The sequence below is a fragment of the Paroedura picta genome, chromosome 5, assembly GCF_049243985.1.
Source record: "Paroedura picta isolate Pp20150507F chromosome 5, Ppicta_v3.0, whole genome shotgun sequence".
NCBI classification, from domain to species: domain Eukaryota; kingdom Metazoa; phylum Chordata; class Lepidosauria; order Squamata; family Gekkonidae; genus Paroedura; species Paroedura picta.
The window spans coordinates 12,848,487-12,874,068 of record NC_135373.1 but is presented as its reverse complement, the minus strand read 5'-3'; the positions used below and the strand labels follow the sequence as shown (position 1 = coordinate 12,874,068).

The 25,582-nt window shown below is 48.8% G+C and overlaps 1 protein-coding gene across 10 annotated transcripts in view; it reads right to left on the bottom strand.

Annotated features, from left to right (window-relative positions):
* RYR1 (ryanodine receptor 1) overlaps positions 1-25,582 on the bottom strand; it is a 241,827-nt gene that overhangs the window by 107,961 nt on the left and 108,284 nt on the right. For all 10 annotated transcript variants that reach the window (XR_013230906.1, XR_013230910.1, XR_013230908.1 and 7 more), the window contains 14 exons: positions 25,221-25,370; positions 24,061-24,334; positions 21,535-21,649; positions 20,474-20,606; positions 19,788-19,882; positions 16,532-16,667; positions 13,277-13,463; positions 12,188-12,299; positions 11,848-11,968; positions 9,958-10,127; positions 6,687-6,907; positions 3,077-3,167; positions 2,796-2,936; positions 1,558-1,721 (listed from right to left, as the gene is read on the bottom strand). Coding sequence is in view for 3 of the 10 variants with exons in the window: in XM_077336555.1 (XP_077192670.1) it covers positions 1,558-1,721; positions 2,796-2,936; positions 3,077-3,167; positions 6,687-6,907; positions 9,958-10,127; positions 11,848-11,968; positions 12,188-12,299; positions 13,277-13,463; positions 16,532-16,667; positions 19,788-19,882; positions 20,474-20,606; positions 21,535-21,649; positions 24,061-24,334; positions 25,221-25,370 (2,110 nt within the window). In the remaining 7 variants the exon portion in view is untranslated. The remainder of the gene's footprint in view (positions 1-1,557; positions 1,722-2,795; positions 2,937-3,076; positions 3,168-6,686; positions 6,908-9,957; positions 10,128-11,847; positions 11,969-12,187; positions 12,300-13,276; positions 13,464-16,531; positions 16,668-19,787; positions 19,883-20,473; positions 20,607-21,534; positions 21,650-24,060; positions 24,335-25,220; positions 25,371-25,582) is intronic.

Below are 25,582 nucleotides of genomic sequence, written 5' to 3'. Positions count from 1 at the left end.
CTGGCAGTCAAAAGAGAAGAAATAATGCCAGCTGGACACCCCTTCCCCCCTCTGAGCTTCCTCAATCAAGTGCAGAAGACTTTCTGTTTCAAGTTGGGGGAAAGCAATGAGGAACACGCGGGTTCGAATCGATCTAAAGTCAGCAGGATTGACAATGGAAAAAACAAAGTAAGTGCAGAATCAGCCCTGGTCTGCCCTTGTATGAAATAGATGCACGAGTCCTCCATTAGACTTCGCCCTTCCAAGTGAGTTTTTCTGTTGAAAAACACCAGGGAGTATAGGATGTAAAAGCTTGCTACCAATTCTGAAAGGATCCAGAAAGTAAGTGGCTACATGAGGAGGGGAAAATATTGCTTCGTAATAAAGTTGTGTAAATTCTTCTGTGCAGAGATACAGGATCACAGAATCATAAAGTTGGTAGGAACCTCCAGGGTCATCTAATCCAACCCTCTGCAGCTACCTGCCCACCCACAATGACCACAATTCCATGCCCAGATGATCATTTCTGCCCAGCAAATCTTGCTTTCCTCCACTAATTCTCTCTCTCTCTCTCTCTCTCTCTCAGAATTTTCACTGCCACCAGTTGAAGGTTCCAGCTGAAGGTGGTCCTCAGGCATCCTCTGCCACTTTGCTCATTGAAGCCTTCGTCTCACATGCGTGCGTACCCCTCAACTTTTGCACTTGCCACTGAGAGGAATTACATGCTAAATTGCATGCTTCAGGGGAGGAAGCCCCCTTTCCTTTCTGTTCCTGGTACACCAGGGCTGGACAGTGCTTTAAGGTGGGAGCTCAGACTAACAACACTGAAAATGAAGAGAAGCTTGGTAAGAAAATGATGGAATGACCATCACCTGTCTCCATTCTTTAAAGCATCCTGCCATTAGCGAAATGGAGGGTGAACTTTGTACAGACTAAAGATGTATAAAGAATACTGAGGTATTCTACAGACTGAGATTTCTGCAAGGTGCCCTAAAAGCTTGCCTGTACAGGGAAAATCCCTACATGGGGCAAGAGGATGCTATAATAGTTTGAGGTAATAGGAAGATATTTATCAAGCAGATGTATGAGAGTGGTCCATTAGATTATTACCTAATTTGGGACTCTGATTTTTTGTGCTAATTTGGATGTGTTATTCTGACTGCATAAAAGTCTGTGCCTGGGACAGCTGGGCACGCTGGATTTTGGACAGGAGCCACAGTGTGACCTTTTAATTGCTGCACCTATTAAAATGGTATCGTGAAAGAATTCTCTGGCTTGCACTGGATCTTTTCCCCAAGACAAGTGAAAATGAATGCAAAATCCCTAATGCTGGGGGTGGTGGTGGTGGTATTCAAAGATAAGCAGACACACCACTTTCAAAACACAGCGGACTGACCAAGGATTAAAGTAAAAGGTGATAATACTTGGGTTTTATTTGCTTTGTTTTTAAACAGAAGCTGGAATTTACCTCCCCAAAATATTAACACACACGCACACACACACAGCCATGAATCCCATGCATGCAAGCAGCAGTTTCCCAGCCTCCCCACACACAGATGGGCAGCAAAAGTCACTCACTTGAGGGTCTCGATGGGCTTGGGGTCGAAGTTGCCTTCAGCATCCACAGAGGCCTTCTTCTCCGTCTTGGAGGAGTAGCTCGCATCTACGTAGTCAGGAGGGATGGCACCTGCGATGGCACACAGGCAGGGCATAGCGAGCTTGTACAGCTCAGAGTCAAATTTCTGGGCATTGGCAGGGGAAGAAATAGAGGCAAGAAATAAAATGAAAGGTCCAGAGAAATAATTACATTGGAATGCCCCCCCCCCCCAGATGACAGACTCCCAAGCTATTTATTCACCATTTAGCAGTCAGGTGCCCACTGCAGAGAGGAATGGAGGGTTAGGGTTCGATGATAGGGGTTTTATGCAAAAACAAGTCACCTGAACTACAAAAAGCCTCAGCCCTGGAATCTTTACAGTCTGCTATTTCTTCCTTGGCTTCGTGAACCAGCCGGCTCCAACAGAACCCAGTGATGCAGATGTGACCCAAACCCACAGGTAGTGACAGAGACACCAGAGGAGGAGCCAGACATGGATCCATAGTTAAATTTCAGAGCAATGACCCCTCAGCACCCCTTCCCTGAGTGGGCAACATCTGCTGGCCAGTTCATCTCCTCTGTCTCCAGATCACCATGTTGGGGATTGCTGAACTAAGGTCTTCAAAGGCAGCCACTCCTTCAGGGACAGTGAAAGCTCCAGTACTTTCTAAAACATGGGCCCCTTATTCCTCGGTGATCCTGTCTAGTCAGAAAAGGATGTTTGCCATCTTACTTAAATTTTATTCAGATCCATGGCCAGAAAGCTCCCTGGGAGACCATGGTACTCTCTTTCTCTCTCTCTCTGTTTCTCTCTTTCTCTCCAGTTTGGTGTAGTGGTTAGGAGTGCGGACTTGTAATCTGGCATGCCAGGTTCGAATCTGCACTCCCCCACATGCAGCCAGCTGGGTGACCTTGGGCTCGCCACGACACTGATAAAACTGTTCTGACCGGGCAGTGATATCGGGGCTCTCTCAGCCTCACCCATCCCACAGGGTGTCTGTTGTGGGGAGAGGAATGGGAAGGCGACTGTAAGCCGCTTTGAGCCTCCTTCAGGTAGGGAAAAGCGGCATATAAGAACCAACTCTTCTTCTTCCTCTCTCTCACCCTGACTTAACTCAGAGAACTGATAAGGGCATAAACTAGCGAATGGAAGAGCCATATGTGCCACCCACACAAGAAGCATGGGAGAAAAATGGTTAAAGTGATGAATGGTGCTCACCTTGTGGGACAAGGACTCGAAGATTCCCCAGAAAAGTTTACGGGTGAGATGCAGCTCCTCCTCAGAGGTGACACCATAGTTAGCCCAGCCGGTGGGAAGGCAATAATACTTCCAGCAACGTTCGTAATGATTGGTCAGGAGCTGCAAAAGGAAAGGGAAGGGCTTACAAGAAAGCTATCCACTACCACAAAAGACAGATACTCTTGATTTCAAAAGCAAGGTTTTTTTTCCATTTAGATTCTCCCCTGTGAGGAGATGTAGTTTCAATGCTCTGCCCTCACCTTGAGGGACATCTTGGCAAACTCATTGAGGATGGGGACGTCAAACACCAGCCGACGTAGGAGATGCTGCAGCATGGAGGGGCGAATGTACCTGGGAGAAAGCAGAAGGATATGGAAAGGCCCAGCAAAGCATTTTGAGAAGGAAAAAGTGGTCCAAAGAACCACCAACCACAATATAGGCTGGGATGAACGGTGCAGACCCAAAGCCTTGACAAGAAGCTATATGCACCTTGGGACTGGGGTATCTGAAGGACTGTCTTCTCCTGCTCATTCCGGCTTGGGACTCAGGATCACAGGAAGAGACCTTCCTGACTGTCCCATTAGTCAAAGAACCTCTTCTAATGGGCACAGGAGACAGCGACAGCCCTGCAATTATGGAACAGACTCCCCACGGAGGTGTGCTCTGCCCCCTTGCTTCCTTTCTTCAGGAGGCAGCTGAAGACAGTTTTGTCAGGGACTGCATTTGACTAATTCAGTTTTTATTTATTGCCAGTGGCGGCATTTGAGCCATAGGATGGCCAAGAGCTGGACTCGACTGAATGGCTGATATCGTCATTGCATTATGGTATTTTGAAGTTTTTTAAATAATTGCTTTATTAACAGAGTATGCTGCTTTTTTCAAATGTAAGCATTTCCCGGTTGAATGGCTGGGTGATTCTATTTAGGATGCATTACAGAGGAGGGACAGGGAGGCTTGGACGTCCAGTGATCATTTTATATGGAGGCGCTAACAGTTTGGGACAAGAAGATCCTACTCATTGGCCCTCCAGGACAACTGGTTGACCACTGTGTGAGACTACACTGACCGCTAGTCTCAGCCAGAATGGTGCCTGATGGAATGCATTGTAATTTAAAGCATACAGCCAAAGGCCTTTACAAAATGAGAACTAGTCAATAAAAGTGTAAAACAGAGTATTTCTCAGTATAATCTGTACACCGCCCGTGGCGCCGCGGGCGCCACGGACTAAATAAAACAGTAAGGGGTTCTGGGGCGGGATGCGTCCGGGATGAGGAAGGGTCCGGATTGGACCCTTCCTCATGACAGACAATCAGAGGGAGCGATCGGCAGGCGCGAAGCGCCTGCCGATTGCTCCCTCTGATTCCCAGCCCCAGCAATTGCGAGCCGCGCGCAGCGCGGCTCGCAGTTGCTCCCGGCCTGATGCGGCGAGAGGCGCGAAGCGCCTCTCGCCGCGTCAGGCCGCTTCCTGAGGGAGCCCCCGCAACAACAAGGAGATAGCCGTCAGCCCGTCGCCTCAGGGAGCCCACGGCACCACAAGAAGATGGCCGCCGCTCAGAAGACGTCGCTCTGGAGCTGCCTGCCTCCGCTCTAGGGAGCCCTTGGCAGTCGCGCGGAGCGCGGCTGCCGGGGACTCCCTGCCCGGCACAACAAGAGAAGATGCCGCCCTGGAGCCGCCTGCCTCCCCTCAAGGGAGCCCCTGCCAGCAGCGCGGAGCACCGCTGCCGGAGACTCCCTGCCCCGCACAACAAAGAAAATGGCCGCCGCTTCCCCGCCCAACAAGAAGATGGCCGCCGCCGATGCTGCCCGAGAGGGAATCAGGGCCGGGCCGCGCCCGTGCAGGCCGCGCCCGCTCGGCTCGGTCCACGGGCGCGGCTCGCGGGTGCAGCCGGGCGCGGCTCGCGGGCGCGGCCCGATCCGCGGGTGCGGCCCGCGGGCGCGGCCGGGCGCGGCTCGCGGGCGCGGCCCGATCCGCGGGTGCGGCTCGCGGGCGCGGCCCGATCCGCAGGTGCGGCCCGCGGGCGCGGCCCGAAGCCCTGCCGGTCCCCAGCCTAATAAAGGTTGGGGACCACTGCCCTACAGAGCCGCCGCTGCACACGCCGCCAGACCGCCTGGGGGCCGCCGCCCGAAGCAACGGCCTCCCTCCTCCACTACTTACTGCCCCGCCGCCGAAAAAAGAACGTCCCGCCGCTGCTGCTGCCGACCGCCCTCGACAATGCCTCCGCTTTCAGGTACCTCTTCTTTCACAACGCTGCCCTCGCCTTTCCCCCCCCCTCTACCCCCGCTTTCTAGAGCCCATTGTATTTTGGGTACAATGGGCTTAATTACTAGTAATATATAAAATCAGTGGAATAAAACAGAATGTGTCGCAGTAAGACAAAAGAGTTGTTTTTTATACCCCACTTTTAAGTAGTAGATAGATGCTCCAAGTGGCTTACAATCACCTTCCCTACCTCTCCCCAGAACAGTGAATCTGGGAGGTAGGTGGGACTCTATCAGTGCTGTGATGAGCCCAAGGTCACCCAGCTGCTTGCATGTGGAGGAGGAGTGGGAAATCAAACCAAGCTGGCCAGATTAGAAGCCACCTCTCTTAACCACGACACCACGTTGGCTTTAAGGTCAGCACTTCAGATTAGCAGCTCAGATCTTCCTGGCAGCCAGAGAGAAAAGTGGCACCCTCAGACTGGAGAGTCAGTATCTGATAACAGGTTAATTGGTCAGAATCAGAAAGAACATATGATATTATCTTGGCAAGGAATTGGTCTCTAGTTTCTGAGTACAAGGAACGGGCCAAAATACAGTTGGGAAGATCTTCCAAAACTTCCCACATATGCACTGGCGTTGAGCCAGAGGTGTTTGAGAGTAACGTCCAGAAAGCATAGCTGATGGCAATGAGAAAATGTGGAAGAAAAACAAAAAGGGAATGGAAACCCAACCTAAAAACTAGGGCCGGAACCCAAAGGTTGAGCCAACAAAAACCAGAATAAAATACACCTATTTATTGTCTAGTGTGTGTAATTAAGATTAAAAACTGCATACAAATATATCATTAAAAATGTAAAACCACGTTTATGGCAACCAAGAAGATGTCTCATGTCCAATCCAAATGGATAGCATTAATGATCACAGATGTTACATCAAAAGACCAAATGTCTTTTGACCACAATGGCATTCTTCAGTGGTCACAATTATATTACACAAGGATCTTTTGAAGGTCAGGCAACTACCGTATGAGTCCTCAAATGGATACAAATATTTATGTAAGAATTTCTAAAATATATAGCCTTTCCCTTGAGAAATGTTTTTGTGTAGAACATTTGTAAAAAATAGTAGTTACACACAAAAAAGAAGCCCTTCATAATAGTAAATCAATTATAATAAAATAGGGAGCTCACAGTCATCAAGACTAATGGATAAAGACATTTGGTTTAGTGATGTAACATGAACCACCATTAATAATAAATATTGTATTTTATTCCAATTTTGTTTGCCCAACCTTGGGGTTCCTAATGAGAGACAGGGCAAAATTTCAGAAAAATGTTGTCTTTGCACAGAGACACCAGATTTCCGGGCCCTGCCTGCATCAGGAAGAGGGCACACAGCCCTGCTTTGGCCAGTCTCAAGGGCTACAGTTCTGCCACTTGGGTTGCCAGCCTCCAGGTGGGGCCTGGATATCTCCAACAGGGGCTCATGAGGAGGACACCTTGAAAGCCACAGTTTGGCCATCCTAGCTGTATGGCATTATACCCTGCAGAGGCCCCGTCCCCTCAAGCCCTGCCCACCCCAGCCCACCCACCCCAAACTCCAGAAATCACCCAAGCTGGATTGGACTATCCTCCCTCCCACTCTAGCTTTGCATCCCTGCTCAGCTACCTGCAAAGGGCCATCAGGCATTCTTCGATGACATCCCGTTGAGCTTTGGTGAGGGAACGTCCACGAGAGAGCCGATAGATGGTGTGCAGCATGGAATCCACCATGATGGCCCGGTGCTCCGTGCCAGCAAAGAGAGGGGCACACTTGGTGATGAGAGGCAGCACAGCCAGGCACAGGTAGCGATTCAGGGCCAGCGCCATCTCCGTGGTGCTGAAGGCGGCCTGAAGCCAGAGAGGAAAGGGAAAGGCAGATTGGGGAGAATTACGGCCATCAGAAAGATATTTTCAAGCACCTGGATCAACCTTTCACAGCTTTTCTTACTGTTGAGAAACCCTTGAAACATTCTTCAGGCTTCAAGAAACCCCAGAAGTGGCACAATCAGGCAGAATGTGGTTGGGAAGCAGTGCTGTGGATATGCCCCCCCAGGCCCCCTCCAGGTCCATCATTGGCCATGGGGGGCGGGGGGAGGCAAGCTGACATGACCATATATGGTCATATCACCCAATAATTGTGTAACAAATTCTAAAAATATATTAAAGATTAACTCCCACCCATTTAGGAAATATTTTCAAGGCCACCAAGAAACCGCAGGGCTTCATGGAATCCTCCTTGAAAAAGCCTGGCCTGCATGCTCAGAATCAGAAGATGTCGGGATTTGAGAATACCTACAGGAGAGGATTGGTTGCTGCTGACCTTGGAATTTGCAGGGAGGCTAAACTTAGGGGCTTTCCGCACTCCTTCAAAATCGCACAATGGTTGCCAATTGAAATCACTACAGTTTTGCCATTATGCACAACGTCGTTGACAATCTGCCACACACCTGAAACCGATCCGCAAAAAGCGCTTCCTTGTAGCGCTTTCAGGGAAATCCCCAAAAGTGGATTCACCCTCCGGAAAGCGCTACACTCCTGCAACCAATCTGCAACACTAGCGGGAAAGTTCTGTGCGTTACCATTGTTGTGGTTTCTACAAAGTCCCTCCCCCTGGCTCTCTCCTCTGATCTTCCGGCAAAGCAATCGCCATTTTTTTTTCTCCGAGCAAGCGGAGATCAAATCACCGGCAAGCCTTCGTTTACCCAGTGAGGCTTCCCCGGCTGCAGTCCCTCCCCAAAGCTCTTTACAGTCTCTTTACAGTCACTAAGCACAAACAACAGAGAAGCCCGTTTGCTGATGTATTTTCCCTTTATTTTTTACACCGTTTTCGGCCGAAAATCGGGCCCGTGAGGGGGGGGGATTTTTTTTTTCACTCGGGGGGAGCGTGGCAACGATGAAACGACAGCTCAAACACACCTGCCAGCTGGATGGGTCTCTCCGTTGCAACGAATCAACACATATTTGTTGCAATGGGTGTGTTTTTTTTTAAACCTTTCTTAAAGGGAAAGGGGCTGTTTGGGAGCATGCTAACGGCTGCCCATTGGCTGCTTGACGGCCAGGGGCGGGACGAGCTCGGCAATAGCGCTTCCTTTCTAGCGATTTTTGCTGAGACCGGGAGCTTGTGGGAAACGATGGAAATGCAACTGGATTCCACTACAAAGTCAGGTATGCATAATGACGAATTCCACTATTTTAAATGGCAATTTTTCGTTCAGCAAACAATTTGCTACAAGGATCCTGGTGCGGAAAGCCCCTTACTTCTCTGATAGAGAAAAAATAACTTCACTCATTGCTAATTGGAAACCACTTGTGGACTTTTGCAGGAAACAGAAAATCTGACTTGACAATATGTGGTTTTGAGGACTGATGGAATAAGAGGCGAAAAATTTATGTGATCTGAAGAGAAACTTCTCTGCTGAGTCCAGGTCTTTGTTGGTCTTAAAGGTGCCACTGGACTCTGATTTTATTGTGCTACTTCAGACCAACACGGCTACTCATTTGAATCTATTCTCTGCTGAAGTCTTCAATAGAGGCATGTTTTGAACTACAACAACAACAAAAAGGACTAAGGGAATAAAGAAAACTTTATCTCAGGATGGACTGGATGATGATAGCAATGTTGTCAAAGATTCAAAAAGAAAAAATATGTGAGGATGGCTCCCCCCCCCCCACAACACTAACAAGAATCGTGATTGTAAAATCAGATTTCTGTATTAGGTAGCATTGAAGTGTCAACAGACTCACTCTTTGCTTGAACTGAGGAAGGGCCCTCAGTTCAGGTCCTGTATTGTTTTTGGATCATCAACCCCCACTTCCCCCACAAGGTAATACTTTGCCTTGAGATGATCGGCATGGCAACAGGTTGGCCCAAGGGAACACGGATTACAAGTGGTGTGGAATGTAGGGGGCGAGGTAATTGACCAGGGGATGTGAGTTATGTGCTGGACATGGCTGCTGGCCTACTACAAGCAAAAGGGGTTGGGAACAATACAACAAACATTTCCAAATGGTACCTGCCATAGGGGTGAGGAGTCAAATCAAAATCAAATCAAATTCAGATCACATTAGGCATGGCAAATCCCATGGGGTTTTGACAGAAGAATTTTCTGTTATAAATTTGCAATTATGTTAGTAACTCTTCTATAGCAGTGGTCCCCAACCTTTTTCTCGCCGGGGACTGGTCAACTCTTGACAATTTTACTGAGGCCCTGGGGGGGGGTAGTCTTTTGCCGAGGGACATTGCCTCCGCCTGAGCCCCTGCTCTGCTTGCTTTCCCGCCAGCGCCCCCGACTTCCTGCTGCCCACTGGGGGGCACTGCCAGCAGCAGCTGCACAGTACCACGGCAAGGGTGCCCCAGTCGTGGCAGCCACTGGAGAGCACCACGGGCAAGCCAGTGGTAGAGTGGCAGGGCAGCCCCTGAGACAGCAGCCGGGGAGGAGGACGAGAAGGACCCGCGGCCCGGCACCAACTGATCTACAGACCGGGACCAGTCTCCGGTTCGAGGGCTGGGGATTGCTGTTCTATAGGGTATTATTTAGAATTGTTAATTGTATTTATATTTATTCATTTATTTGTTAAAGAATTACATTTCTATGTCTCTCTATTGATATATCCATCCATCTATCTAATCCAAGGATTGCTGACGTGCATGAAAGCAACATTCCACAAAACCATTCTGGTGACAAGGATATTAAGCTGCCAGAAGGAAAGCTAACAGAGCGACGCTGGCCAAAGGGCACATCCAATGAGTGATGTAATTCCCCATCCCCATTGAGCTCATGCACCCAACAGACCCAACAGACGCCGGCCTAAGCCTTTTCTTGGAAAACTCCGAGGAAGGAAATCCCAACCCACACCAGCTGAGTGGGGACAACAGCATCCATCCTTCCCTTCCTTACCGTGTCCAGGGAGGCAGCTGCCCGCATGTCGGGTAAGAAGCCCACTTCCAGCACGTGGAGGAGGAAGTCCTGGTTGTCGATGCCATAGACCCGGTCCAGGAACAACACCATGGGCGCCTTGTGGTCTGGCACGAAGCTGGCGGACATCTTGGGCTCAATAACGCTGCCATCTAAGGCGGGAAGGAGAGCAACCATGGTTGAAAAGCAGCATTCTCAGCTGGTAACTGTTGTCAAACAAATGACCAATGTTTTTTAAAAGTCAGTATTTGAGATGATGCAGCCCTCAAGGAGTGGGTTATCGTCATCATCATCATCTTTATTTTACTCTTCCCGGTTGACTCAGGGCAGGTAACGAAAGAATAAAACATGCAAATAATATAGTTGCACAGTTAAAAACAGTATATGAAAATTTAAATATTTTTTAAAGTGCCTCTTTAAAAAACCTTCCTGAGGGTGAACAAATTTAGAATCCAGGAGCACCTCTAAATCCACAAAGTTTTATTCAAGTTTTTTTGTGTGTGTGCAAGCCCACTTCCTCAGACACAATATCATGGAATGGAAGGAATCAGTCCATACGTAGAGGCAAAGTGTCAGCAACTGATTATATATTTGCTCATTCTTAACATGGACATCTTTCTTGTACCCAAAATGTTTCCCATGCAAAATGTTTCCCATGCAATTCAGCCACAAGTCAATACAAACAATTGCTGGTTTTTCCTATTTATCTCTGGATTCTGTTAACCGTTTTCATTATGCTTAAACTTACTCCTACACAGCGCCTCTAAGTCTGAACCGATTACTTCATTCCATGACATTGCGTCTGAGGAAGTGGTCATGCACAGGAGTGCTCATCCCTTGAACAAAACTTGGTTGGCCTTAAAGGTGCCTGACTGGACTCTAAATCTGTTCTGCTGCTTCTTCAGACTAACACGGCTGCCCACTTGAATCTATCTTCCTGAGGATGGTGAGATTATAACAGGCCAGTCAGTATTTTATCAGTGGGGGCTCTTAGGCAGGGAGGCCAGCATTCTCCACCAACTGCAGTGGCTGCCAGTTGAATTCTGGATCAGACGAAAGGGTCTGGTTATTACCTTCAAGGCCATTCGCGGTCAGGGCCCAGTGTACCTGAGGGATCGCCTCCCTGCCAACGCCCCCAAAAGAGCCCTGCGCTCCACTGCTACCAACCAGCTAAGGATCCTTGGCCCTAAAGAAGTCCGCCTGGTCTTGACCAGGGCCAGAGCATTCTCTGTTCTGGCCCCCACCTGGTGGAACAAGCTCCCGGAGGAGATCAGGGCCCTGACGGAGCTTAGTTCCGCAGGGCCTGCAAAAAGGAGCTCTTCCGCCAGGCATTTGGTTGAGACCAGACATAATCAACAGCGATTGAAGGGCCCTGGTCCCCCCCAAGCCCCCCTGCCCCCCCTCAGAATTCTACCAATGCTCTGGACCTGGTTGTATTGTTGCACTGTTGTATTGTTTATACCGTTATATTGTTATATGGTTACAACTATTAATATTATTATTGTAAGGTATTCACTTGTTTATAGACTGTTTTATGTATTGTTCTTTTTTCCTTGAGAGCCAGTTTGGTGTAGTGGTTAGGAGTGCGGACTTCTAATCTGGCATGCTGGGTTCGAGTCTGTAAACTGCCCTGAGCCTTCGGGGAGGGTGGTATATAAATATAATAAATAAAATAAAATATAAATAAATGTTAATTTCCTGGCCTCAACTATAGGTCTGGCAGAACAGCTCGGTCTTTCAGGCCTGCCGGAACTGTGGAGGGCCCAGATCTCTCCAGGGAGAGCATTCCACAGGCTGGCCTTACTGAGGCCAGTTTTACCTCTTTGGGGCCTTCCTCTGCACCCCCAGTCCCCAGCCCCGATGCCACCGTACCTTTGCCAAAGGCTGGGATTTGCAGTGGGAGGCTGATGACTCCAACAAGGTCCTCCAGGGGCACCAAGGAGCGTAAGATGGCTCGGATCCGGAGAGCTTCGCCCTTCCCCGCCTGGATGAGCTGTTCAGAGAAGCAAAAGAAGAAAGTGGCGTGAACTGGATGGGGAGGCCAGCTCAGCTCTAACCAGCTCAGGAGGAAAGGCAACAGAGGGTGAGAGCTAGCCGTAAACATCGGTGGTGGGCTGTGCTGGACGAAGTGAACCAGTGCCAAACTCATGCAGGCTCTTGTGGGGAGATGGACGTGTTTTCCTTCATGTGGAGTTCATGGGATGGTGCTTACATGCATCTCGGGGGCACAACGCCCCAGCAAGTCGATGAGGGCTGCATAGAAGGACATGATGGCATTGCCCAGATGCACCCGGTTCTCCTCATGTGATTCCTCCGCCCCAAACCTGGCAGGGAGAGAAACAGAGAAAAGAGGGAATGGTGTGGAGGGGAAAGGAGGAACATTAAGGAATTGTGGAGCAAACTGTAGGGACTGTGGGAGGGCAGAAATTGAGATCTGGCCCCCAAAGGGGGTGGATTAAAGGTGTTAACATGCATCAGGAAATTTGTAAAAATGCAGCCATAACCAAGAAGCAAGGAGGGTTGGCTATCACAGTCTCATTCCCAAAGAGTTGTTCTCTCTTGCCACAGAGGGACGGACCAGAACCAATGGGATGAAATCAATTCAAAAGAAATTCCGTCTAAACATCCAGAAGAAGTTCCTGACAGAGCGGTTTCTCAGTGGAACAGGCTTCCTCGGGAGGTGGTGGGTTCTCCATCTTTGGAAATCTTTAAACAGAGGCTGGATAGCCATCTGACAGAGAGGCTGATTCTGTGAAGGTTCAAGGGGGTGGCAGGTTACAGTGGATGAGCGATTGGGATGTGAGTGTCCTGCATAGTTGGACTAGATGACCCAGGAGGTCCCTTCCAACTCTATTATTCTACGATTCTAGAACAAAGCCTGGACGTTGGCTATGGTTGCCAACCTCCACGTGAGAGCTGGAGATCACAATGAATCTTCAGATGACAAACATCAGTTCCCCTGGAGACAACAGTTCCAAATGCCTGCTGCAAGAGGCAGAGCCAGCCACAAAATATCAGGGATCAAGGTTCTCTATGTCAACATATTAGGAGGAAGTCCTGTTTATCAGGACACCTTTTAATCTGCAGAACTCCGGCTGGGCAAAACCCCCACCTAGACCCACCCCCTTTCTAAAAGCACTTGCTGGGCACCAGGAAAGCCGTTGGAAGGTGCCGCTGTGCCCATGGGCCCCATGTTGGGAACCCCTGGCATGTGACCTACTTATTCTCTGCACACCCCCACGCTCATTTAATGCAACGTGTCCGATTGTTTCCCCCAATGTGCCTCCCCGGCCTCACGTACAGCTCCCGACGGCGATCCTTTTTGATCGTGGGCCCATCACGGGCAGGATCCTGGGAGATCTGGATGGCCTCCTCTATGGCTGCCAGCAGGCCGTTGCCACCCTCACCCCGCAGGGCAGGGCCGAAGCACTCGGGACGTCGGATCAACAGCCGTACCACCACGTTGGCATTCTCTTCCACGCTCTCCCCTGCAGAGAGAGAGAAGGGTAAGAGGGAACAGTGTGAGCCAGAAAAGAAAGTGGGGAGGTGGGGAAAGCGTCCTGTTAAGAGCAGGTGTTGTGTGAGGAAATCCAGGCTTGGACCCTGTAGGGGTAAGTCAAACCGCGGCCCTCCAGATGTCCATGGACTACAATTCCCATGAGCATGAGAATTGTAGTCCATGGTCATCTGGAGGGCTGCGGTTTGACTACCCCTGCTTATAATTTTGCCACACAAGGACGTGGTGTGTCTAATGTTTTGCAGTTCTAAAAGGTGCTTGTGTTTTCAACTTCTTTATAAAAAGAGAATGATTCTAGTGCTTATGACTGCGGCAAGAGGCCCAGGAATATATGGGTACGGCCAACTGCACTCTGGAGTGGATGCAGAGAGGCATTTCAAGCAGGAGAGGGAACAGGCCCAGTGGGCTCGTCTGGGACACTTTGGTGAGCCTAATTTGGCCCACCAGCTACCAAATGGGCAAACAAGTTTCATTATCTTTATTTCTCAAATCTATATCCCTCCCTTTCCCAAAGGTTCATTGTGGCTCATGATGATTTATAATTTATGATAGGTTAAAACAGTTTAAAACAAATAATTGGAAGTAGGGTTGAGAGACTTGGCATGATTCAGCTGCCTCGGTGATCAACAAAGCCCAAGGCGTCGCGTAGGAGGGCTAGCGCTGCAGAGAGCAGGGATGGTGGAGGCATACTAGCCAGTGGCGGCACGCAGGCACAGAGCTCTGTGTCTGCGTGTGGCTGCCGGCTGGCGCACTGCTGCCGCCCCTCCTCTCCGTGCCTCAGTGCTGGCTGCCCCGGGCTTTGGTGATCACTGAGGCAGCTCAACCATGCCCAAGTGCCCAACCCTAATTGGAAAAGGTTTAGGAAAAGTAGTTTTTTGTCACTATTCACAGCTTTGTTCAACATTTATTGAAACTTTTGTCATTTGTATCAAGGACAGAATAACTGGTATTAAGACAGTAGATCCTTTTAAGAAGCTGTTATGAAAGGGATCATTTATTCTGATGGATAAATTGAAGGACTGCAATCTGGATTTTCAGATAGTCAGGTGGATAGGGAATTGGTTAGAGAACCGCACTCAAAGAGTTGTTGTCAATGGTGTTTCATCAGACTGGAGAGAGGTGAGTAGCGGGGTACCTCAGGGCTCGGTGCTCGGCCCGGTACTTTTTAACATATTTATTAATGATCTAGATGAGGGGGTGGAGGGACTACTCATCAAGTTTGCAGATGACACCAAATTGGGAGGACTGGGAGAAATACTCCGGAAGATAGAGACAGAGTTCAGCGAGATCTGAACACAATGGAAAAATGGGCAAATGAGAACAAGATGCAATTTAATAAAGATAAGTGTAAAGTTCTGCATCTGGGTCTGAAAAATGAAAAGCATGCCTACTGGATGGGGGATACGCTTCTAGGTAACACTGTGTGTGAACGACACCTTGGGGTACTTGTGGATTGTAAGCTAAACATGAGCAGGCAGTGTGATGTAGCGGTAAAAATGACAAATGCCATTTTGGGCTGTATCAACAGAGGACGTAGATAAAATTGAAAGGGTACAGAGGAGAGCGACGAAGATGATCTGGGGCCAAGGGACCAAGCCCTATGAAGATAGGTTGAGGGACTTGGGAATGTTCAGCCTGGAGAAAAGGAGGTTGAGAGGGGACATGATAGCCCTCTTTAAGCATTTGAAAGGTTGTCACTTGGAGAAGGGCAGGAGGGTGTTTCCGTTGGCTGCAGAGGAAAGGACATGCAGTAATGGGTGTAAACTACAAGTACAACGATATAGGCTAGATATCAGGAAAATGATTTTCACAGTCAGAGTAGTTCAGCAGTGGAATAGGCTGCCTAAGGAGGTGGTGAGCTCCCCCTCACTGGCAGTCTTCAAGCAAAGGTTGGATACACACTTTTCTTGGATGCTTTAGGATGCTTTGGGCCGATCCTGCATTGAGCAGGGGGTTGGACTAGATGGCCTGTGTGGACCCTTCCAACTCTATGATTCTGTGATTCTATGATACTTGTCTCCAAAGATATTTATTTCTGAAAGCATTTATAGAATATGTATATAAATAAAAAAGAATGGGTAAACACTCTGGCAAGTCTTCTAGTGGTTTCCCAGATTTAAAGACTTGGAAGAAATTCTAATGGGGTAGCTTTGCGTTCTAGTTTTTTCTTATTGATGTAACTTTTGTTTGTGTGTCTATAATTATTGCCCATCCCCAAAGAATCAGGGTGGCTCATGATGATTCATAATTTACAGAGTGGTCTCGGGGCAGCTTACAATAGTGTATAAAAGCAGATGAGATTCATATAAAACAGAATTACATGCTAAGAATTCTTACAGTATTTCTTGTAATGTAACCGCTTTGTCCCAGAATCATACCCTAATGAACCACAAGTGCAGTTTGTGATGTTCTGCGGTGTTGCCTGGCTCAGGAGGGGAGGAGCTATCTGAGCAAGAACCCAGGGGTGGGCTAGGCAGAGGGCCCATCTAGATATTGGAGGTGCAGCCCTGAGCCTCACCCAAATGCCTGGTGGAAGAGCGCCATGCCCTTCGGAACTCTGGAAGTGCTGTAAGGGCTCGTGTCTCCTGCTGGAACCGGGGCCAAAATATGCCTTCTTGCCTTACATCCAACAGGTTAACACAGTTCACATGCTAGCTGATTAAACTTCTCATCAGTGTGGTTAGACATTGGACTGGGACCTCACAGGGTTGTTGTGAGTACAACAAGGAGAAGAGAACATTTTATGCTGCTTTGGGTCTCTCTTGGGGAGAAAGGCAAAAGAATCCATCAATCCATCAATCCATCAATCAGTCAATGCTGGTGCATAACCACTTCTAAGTTTGTACTGTTACTGTTACGTCTGAGACAGTGATGCTCTGTCTTCCTGGTGCTTAAGGGGCAGCAGTGGGAGGGGCTCTGGAGTTCTTGTCCTGCTGGTGGACTTCCTGATGGCCCCTGGGGTTTGGCCACCGTGTGACGCAGACTAGATGGAACATTGGCCTGACCCAACATGGCTTCTCATATCTTCACCAAACTCACCATTGACAAAGACAGTGAAGCGCAGGAAGTCCAGGTAACGCTCACCGCCACAGGGATTCCAGCCGATGTCAGGATATCCCTTGGCAAGCAGCATAGAGCAGCTCTGGAGGCCAGCCCCTGCCAGGTAGGTCACCACCTGAAGAGACAAGGGGAGGAGCAGAGGCAAATTAATCAGCACTTGTTCCCACCAGTAGGATGTGCCTTAAGAAAGAACCAGATCTATAAATGGAATAATCTACCTTCATTCCAGACAACCCAAACTGGTGTAAATGAACAGCATGAGAACAAGTTTTGAATATAGGGATAAGAAAATTAGATATTGAACAAAAATATATTTATTTTCACATTGAGATAAATAATAGATTTAAAAAAAACTGGGTCTATGGAAGAACAGCTGAGTTATTTAACCCACTTTTTAATACCTGATGGAGTGGCTTACAATCACCTGCCTTTCCTCTTCCACAACAGATCTGTGAGGTAGGTGGGGCTGAGATTGCTCTGAGAGAGCTGGGACTGGCCCAAGGTCACCCAGCTTGCTGCATGTGGAGGAAGAGTGAGGAATCAAACCCAGCTCACCATCTTAGAAGTCAGCACTCCTAACCACTACACCGAACTAGGTCTTGGAAGTTGTGGCAAATATGTAGAAAAGAATATGGAATATACAGTAGTGATGAAATTAATAAATTAGCTGTAAAACATATTGGTTATGTAATAAGGAATTTACATTTGAAATTTAAAAATGCCTTTAAAAATTAAGAAATATTCTATTTTGTAGATAATGTTTCGAGGATTACACTGAAGGGATGCTGGGAAGAAAACTCTCTTCCTGATGTATATTTAATATATAATGATTTTGATATATATGATTTGCTGTGTAGCCCCCTCTTCTATCTTTGTGTCCCTTTTATAATATATTGTTTTTAAAATAAAAAATATTTATCAAAAATCCCAGTTCCCATGGCATGTTTTTCAGCTCACCTGGCGGCCACACGGTCCAAGATTGCTGCTCTTCTCCTAAGTCAGAGCCAGCTCCGACTTTGATGGTTAGCAGGCAAAAGACCCCCCACTCCTGAGATCAGCAGCAGATATACCTGCTGTCCCCCTCCCCCAGAAAGCTACTATTTCCCATGGGAATCTGGGAAAAAGACCCTCCTCCCCCGCACCTGCTCCCTGGCTATGCCAATTAGCATTTGAAAAGTGGTGAGCAAGTGATTAGTTACTCCTCCCTTGTCTCCACAGCCCATAATAAAACGACAACCTATAATAAAAAAACAACCAGTTATTGATCTGTCAGGTGGATCAATAACTGTTTGACAAATCGTACCCAGAGGGTACTTGTTAATGGTTCAGCATCTTCTTGGAAAAGAGTGACAAGGGGAGTACCCCAAAGATGAGGGATTAGAGGGGATAGTTATTAAATTTGCAGATGATACTAAACTGGGAGGGGTAGCAAACATAACTGAAGACGGAATTAGAATACAGGATGATCTTGATAGGCTCGAGAAGTGGTAAAGGTAAAGGTATCCCCTGTGCAAGCACCGAGTCATGTCTGACCCTTGGGGTGACGCCCTCTAGCGTTTTCACGGCAGACTCAATACGGGGTGGTTTGCCAGTGCCTTCCCCAGTCATTACCCCCCAGCAAGCTGGGTACTCATTTTACCGACCTTGGAAGGATGGAAGGCTGAGTCAACCTTGAGCCGGCTGCTGGGATTGAACTCCCAACCTCATGGGCAGACAGATTCAGACAGCATGTCGCTGCCTTACCACTCTGCGCCACAAGAGGCTCTTTCGAGAAGTGGGCTAAACTGAATAAAATGAAGTTCAATAGGGACAAATGTAAAGTTCTGCAGTTAGGTAGGAAAAACCATAGACACCAATATAGGATGGGGGAGACTTGTCTTGGCAGTAGCATGTGCGAAAAGGATCTAAGAGTCTCAGTAGACCATACATTGAACATGAGTCAGCATTGAACGTGAGTCAGCAGTGTGACTCAGTTGCTAAGAAGGCAAATGGGATTTTGGGCTGTATCAAATGCAGTATTGTGTCCAGATCATGGGAGGTGATGCTACCGCTGTCCTCTGCTCTGGTTCGGCCTCACTTGGAGTCCTGTGTTCAGTTTTGGGCACACCAGTTGAAGAGGGATGTTGACAAACTAGAACGTGTCCCGAGGAGAGCAACAAAGATGGTGAGGGGATTGGAGACCAAGATATATAAAAAAAGGTTGGGGGAGCTCCGTCTGTTTAGCCTGGAGAGGAGACGACTGAGAGGGGATCTGATAACCATCTTCAAGTATTTAAAAGGCTGACATATGGAGGATGGAGCAGAGTTGTTCTCTCTTGCCCCAGAGGGACAGACCAGAATGAATGGGATGAAATTAATTCAAAAGAAATTCCATCTAAACATCCGGAAGAAGTTCCTGACAGTTAGAGCGGTTTCTCAGTGGAACAGGCTTCCTCGGGAGGTGGTGGGTTCTCCATCTTTGGAAATTTTTAAATAGAGGCTGGAGAGCCACCTGATGGAGAGACTGATTCTGTGAAGGCAAAGTGGTGGCAGGTGACAGTAGATGAGCGATTGGGATGTGAATGTCCTGCATAGTGCAGGGGGTTGGACTAGATGACCCATGAGGTCCATTTCAACTCTATTATTCTATGGTTCTATGATTCTATGAACAGTGACCTTCTGAAATAGCCAGGAAAAGGTGGGGGGTAGGCATTGTGCCACACAGACCAAAAGGACATAATAACTTCCTGTCAGGATCAGGCGTCTAAACTCTGGCATGATTTGTGACTGATGACCGGGGTAACACCATCTTGGTTTATTGTGTGTTGTTTTAAGCATCTCTGTGTTACTCTGTTTATGTAACCCTGAGCTGCCTGCCTCGAGCTGTAATTTAGACTAGCAATTGCTGTCCTGTTCTGTGTTATCAGGAAGGGAGGAACTGTCTAACACCCAAGGCCGCAACAGCCTGGCCATTGTCTGGAATGAAGCCCAGGATGGCACCTGTGGGTGGGGGGCTTTTGCTCTCTGGGAACAGGGCAACTTTGGCAGGAAAGAACCAGTAGAAGTGTTTGCTGTCTTATTGACCGGAATCGACTATGAACATTGAGGTGGGCTGAACTGCTATTAATAAAGCTTTCTATTAATCCAGAAGCAAGTTGTTAGTCTGCCTGCCCTTGACACTACCCAGACTGGCCAGCCAGAGTCCATGCTGCTCCCAACCCTTCTTTTGCTACCCTCCAGCTCTTCCGCACATTACCTTTTCTAGGTCTTGCTCCTGCAGGGCCAGCGCCAACTCATTGTTATCGATCACGGAAGCAGCTGCCACGTCCAAGGGAGTGGACCCACGCATGCCTTGGGGATCAAAGGGGACAGTCAGCAGGCAGTGTTTGAAGCTCAAGGTGTAAAGCAAGGGGTCTCCGACCTATTTGAGCCTTTGGAATTCTGACACAGCATGCTGGAAATAATCACAAAATTCCTGCTACAAAATGGCAACTGCAGGAGGCAGAGCCAGCCACAAAATGGCTGCCACAGTTTACCTTCAGAGTAACAACCCGTGTGCTGTGTCGGCAGTTGCTACCAAAGCAGTGCCTTTAAAAATTTGCACAGTCAATCAGATCTTCAATGGCCAATCAGAAGCCTTGCAAGGAAAAACACCACTTGGCCCTGTCCACTTGCTAAAAGCACTTGGCAGGCAGCAGGAGGGGTGTCAATAGGTGCCATGGTGCCCAAGGGCTCTGTGTGGGAGACCCCATGCATAGAGCCCAGACGGACTGTTTCCCACTAGCATCCTGAGAGTTTGGAGCCTGTCTGGGAGCTCCCATGTCGCTTCTCTTTTTTAAAGGCAGATAAAATTTTCAATGTTCAAATCTTTTCCCCCTTTTCTTTTTCACCCTCAGCGCTCTCCACCCCCAGCCTGCACCCTCCCTAACCGCGCTGGCTCACCTAGCCCAATTCCGCTGTTCTCCAGCAGGTAGCTGAGGTGGTCGAACATGGAGCGCTGGTTCTGGCGGCTGATGCGGCAGAAGTAGCACAGGAAGCGGCAGCAGTTGGTCACCATCTTAGGGAAGCGGATCTCCTGGGTAAGGGAGAGGTCAGAGGGGCCCCTTTAAAGGTTGCCCCGTTGCCCGACTTGTGCCCCTTTGCCCTGTCCCTCTCTCGCGACCAGACACTCGTTTCTTTCCCCTTATTCAAGCAGGATGCTGGGAAAGCAAGAACTCACCGCTGGGAGGTTATGGGATCTCAGCCCTCTGGTTCATTTTAAAAGGGGCTGCTACACTGAAGAAGAGCTGGGTGTTTTTTCATACTCTGCATTTCACCACTCAAAGGAGTCCCAAGGCAGCTGACAAGCGTCTTTCCTTTCCTCTCCCCACAACAGACATCCTGGGAGGTAGGTGGGGCTGAGAGAGCTCTAAGAGAACTGTTTTGTGAGAACAGCTCTCAGTGAACTGTGACTGGCCCAAGGTCCCCCAGCCTGTGGAGGAGGAATGGGGAATCCAACCCAGTTCTGAGGCCGCCGCTCTTAACCATAACACCTAGCTGGCTCCCCCTGAGTCAGAGTCATGCAAGCTGTTCCTTAAAAATGTGCAGGGTGGGGGAAGAAATCCATCTCAAAATGGTACAACCCAGAAAGCTGAAGATTGGCAAGACCTGTAACTTGAGATGCACAAACTGCTAGAACAGATGAAGGAGGAGGTACCTTCCGACTCAAAAGACTCGGGGCATGAAGCTGGTGCTGCAACAGAGCCCAAGTAAGAGCCAGTTCAGCTCTACATGGGACGGGGTGCTGGATGCTGGAGGAAGGAAGGGTTCCACTGCACCTTCAGCTACTTGAATCAGTCTGGCTTAGGAGAGGAGGTGAGCAGCCATCTTAGACCACATGGCTGCCAGGTGAATTGAGGAACATGCCATGAGAACTGGGAACTCCTTACACAAAAGGGATATATACATTTGACCTTGGGAGAGTGGGGGTGGCCACATGTTTGCCAGTGTGCCAGCTTCCTCACCTTAGAGTCCCCTCCTCCCAGGACGTTCACCATCACCTCCATGACAGTCTCATGCATGCCCAGGGCTCTCATGAGGTTGGGGTGCTGGTAGAAGACTTTGTTGTTCATAATGTTCCTATAAGAAACAAACAAACAGATTTAATGACAGAACAGGACCTGTGTGAAAACTGGCAGTAAATGGGCAGAAGGAAGCAGGAGGACTTCTGATGGATAAGTTGAAGGACTGCAATCTGGATTTTCAGATAGTCAGGTGGATAGGGAATTGGTTAGAGAACCGCACTCAAAGAGTTGTTGTCAATGGTGTTTCATCAGACTGGAGAGAGGTGAGTAGCGGGATACCTCAGGGCTCGGTGCTCGGCCCGGTACTTTTTAACATATTTATTAATGATCTAGATCAGGGGTAGTCAAACTGCGGCCCTCCAGATGTCCATGGACCACAATTCCCAGAAGCCCCTGCCAGCATTTGCTGGCAGGGGCTTCTGGGAATTGAGGTCCATGGACATCTGGAGGGCCGCAGTTTGACTACCCCTGATCTAGATGAGGGGGTGGAGGGACTACTCATCAAGTTTGCAGATGACACCAAATTGGGAGGACTGGCAAATACTCTGGAAGATAGAGACAGAGTTCAACGAGATCTGAACACAATGGAAAAATGGGCAAATGAGAACAAGATGCAATTTAATAAAGATAAGTGTAAAGTTCTGCATTTGGGTCAGAAAAATGAAAAGCATGCCTACTGGATTGGGGATACGCTTCTAGGTAACACTGTGTGTGAACGAGACCTTGGGGTACTTGATTGTAAGCTAAACATGAGCAGGCAGTGTGATGCAGCGGTAAAAAAGGCAAATGCCATTTTGGGCTGTATCAACAGGGGCATCACATCAAAATCACAAGATGTCTTAGTCCCATTGTATACGGCACTGGTCACACCACACCTGGAGTGCTGTGTGCAGTTCTGGAGGCCTCACTTCAAGAAGGACATAGATAAAATTGAAAGGATACAGAGGAGAGTGACGAAGATGATCTGGGGCCAAGGGACCAAGCCCTATGAAGATAGGTTGAGGGACTTGGGAATGTTCAGCCTGGAGAAAAGGAGGATGAGAGGGGACATGATAGCCCTCTTTAAGTATTCTAAAGGTTGAAGGAGGGCAGGATGCTCTTTTCATTGGCTGCAGAGGAAAGGACACGCAGTAATGGGTTTACACTACAAGTACAACGATATAGGCTAGATATCAGGAAAAAATTGTTCACAGTCAGAGTAATTCAGCAGTGGAATAGGCTGCCTAAGGAGGTGGTGAGCTCCCCCTCACTGACAGTCTTCAAGCAAAGGTTGGATGCACACTTTTCTTGGATGCTTTAGGATGCTTTTGGCTGATCCTGCGTGGAAGAGGGGGTTGGACTAGATAGCCTGTATGGCCCCTTCCAACTCTATAATTCTATGACTGGTAATAAGACATCGCACTGGAGGGTGTGTAAACTGGGTGACAAGGACAGAAATTTAGCTTGGTGAGCTCAAGTGACAGGGCCTTGTTTGTGGTAGCTCCTCAAGTCTGCAACCCTCTCTCCATAAAATTTTGCCAAATCCTTCAGGTTCCAAGAAAAGCTAGTTTTTTAATTATCCAGGGATTTCTTGCCTTTTGTTTCTATTTTAATTTCCTCTGCTGGCTTAGTATTTTACTATTTCTGGATGGTTTTAGGCTGGAGGCCGTCTCTTGACCCTCAAAGGTCTCCAGATGGTTTTATGGACCTATATCAACAGCTGCCTCATAATGCAAAAAGGGTTCTGAAATGAATTAATATTAAAGCCAGGGGATCTGTAAAAGGCACTCTGGCACCGTCACAAGAAAGGGGACATATGTTGCTGTCTTTCACTGCAAGAAGGGTGTTGTCTGAATGTGAACTTGGAAGCAGCTTCAGGGTGCACCATTTAAAAAGGGGCCTGAAAGGAGTCTGGTTTCAGCAGCTCAGTGGGATAGAGAAGGAAGACGAAGGTGCTGTTGGGTCCCATCGGACTCATGGCAGCCCTAACTGCAGGGTGTTCAAGGCATAAGACAGTAAGGATGGTTTGCCATTGCTTCCCTCTATGGAGCAAACCTGTTCAAAGGTTGGATACACACTTTTCTTGGATGCTTTAGGATGCTTTGGGCTGATCCTGCACTAGATGGCCTGTATGGCCCCTTCCAACTCTATGATTCTATGATTCTATGATTCTATGATTCTATGTTCTGCCTTGGTGCCTCCCATCCAAGTATTGACCAGACCCAACCCTGCTGAGCTTCTGAGATCTATGGCTAGCCTGGACTATCCAGGTCAGGGTAGAGACAAACAGAGGTGCTTTGCCATGGCCTGGATCTGCACAGACTTCCTTGGTGGTCTCCCAACCAAGAACTGGCCCTGGCCAGCCCTGAATTGCTCTGACCAAAGTGGACTACTCAGGCTGCTACAGGCAGAGAAGGACGGAGGGCTGAAATTCAGGCGAGGTCCCAGGGCCTGGATCGGAGGAGTCCGTGGGGCAAGGGCACCCACCCAATGCTCTGTATCATCAGGTTCTCCTCCTCAGGCCCCATCTGGACGATGAGCAGTGACCGGATCTGACCCAGGCATTCCAGCAAGCTCATGGTGTCTTCCACTGAGTTGGCATTGATAGTGTAAGCCTTGGGCAGGGCGCGGATTAACTCCCCGAGGCCGTCGTACTGCCGATGGAGGAGGCTGAACATGACCCGGACCAGCTCCGGGCTCTGGATGAAGGATTCCTGGGCCCAGTGGACCATGGTGTGAGAGATCAACTCTTGCAGGGTGCCTGAGAGATCGGGGAGAACAAACACAGTCACCCAGCCAGCCAGGAATAACAATATAACATTCTGAGGATGCTGAACTAGCTGAACCCTTTGCCTGAGCTTGTGAGGCTATCAGCGGTAGTTCCACTCCCCAGCATAACAGCCTTTCTACTTTTCCCACCTTAGATAGGATTTCAGTTTAGAAAACAGAGGACTAAGAAGGGACACAATAACAGGTGTTTAAGTGGATCCATGGGGTGAAGAGAGCTGTTTCTCCCTTCCCCAAGAGACATACAGGGAAGCTGGTGGGCAGTGGGCACAGGAAGGACAAAAGTAAATACTACTTAACACAGGACTCCTGGGAATTCACTGCCAGATAATGTTGGGATGGCTATTTGCATAATCCACTTTAAAAGGGGGTTAGATTCAGAGGGGAGGTGTCTCAGTGGCTACCAGCCCTGGTGTCTGAGTTCCTCTGATTTTCTTATGAAGGCCTTGAACTCTCTGCCCTGTAATTGGCCCTCCAGAGGAACTGGTTGGCCGCCTTGTGAGACAGGAGGCTGGACTGGATGGACCACTGGCCTGACCCAGCAGTGGTCTTCCAATGTTCTTATTTTGCATTTCCCCTAGCATTTTGACCAGATGGGCTTAACACTGCAATCCCTAAGGCCCTTCTCTGTCTCTTTGTTACTGATTCAACTACTCCAGGCTTGTGGGGGGGGGGGGGGTGACCACCAAGGTGTTCCATCTCAGAAATCTAATGATCCTCCCACCATCTCTTGCAAGAAGATTTCTGAGGGTTGGCCTAGATGACTAAGCCAGGCTTCCTGAACCACAGCCCGGAGCCTTCAGGGCATAACCTGTCCCCTCATTGTTCTGCCCTCCCCCCAGCTGCTCTGTTGCACCCACTGGGCGTCGGCTCTTCTTCAGGGGGCTTTTCCTCTTCCGGCTCTTCCTTCTTCTTGCGAAAGCTCGCCACCTTCTCCACCAAGCTCATCAACCGCCTGTGGAAAGACTGATCTTCTGCCTGTTCTTCCTCCTCGCCCTCCTCTTGGATGCCTGTTGGGGAAATAGCAAAGCAAATGAGCCCTTGCAGCTGGAGATACGAGGCCAGAGGTGGTCAGTCTGTGGCTCTCCAGATGTCCATGGACTACAATTCCCATGAGCCTCTACCAGCATGTGCTAGTAGAGGCTCATGGGAATTGTAGTCCATGGATATCTGGAGAGCCATTTTGGCCACCCCTGTACTAGGCTGTCATGGGCCATGTCTG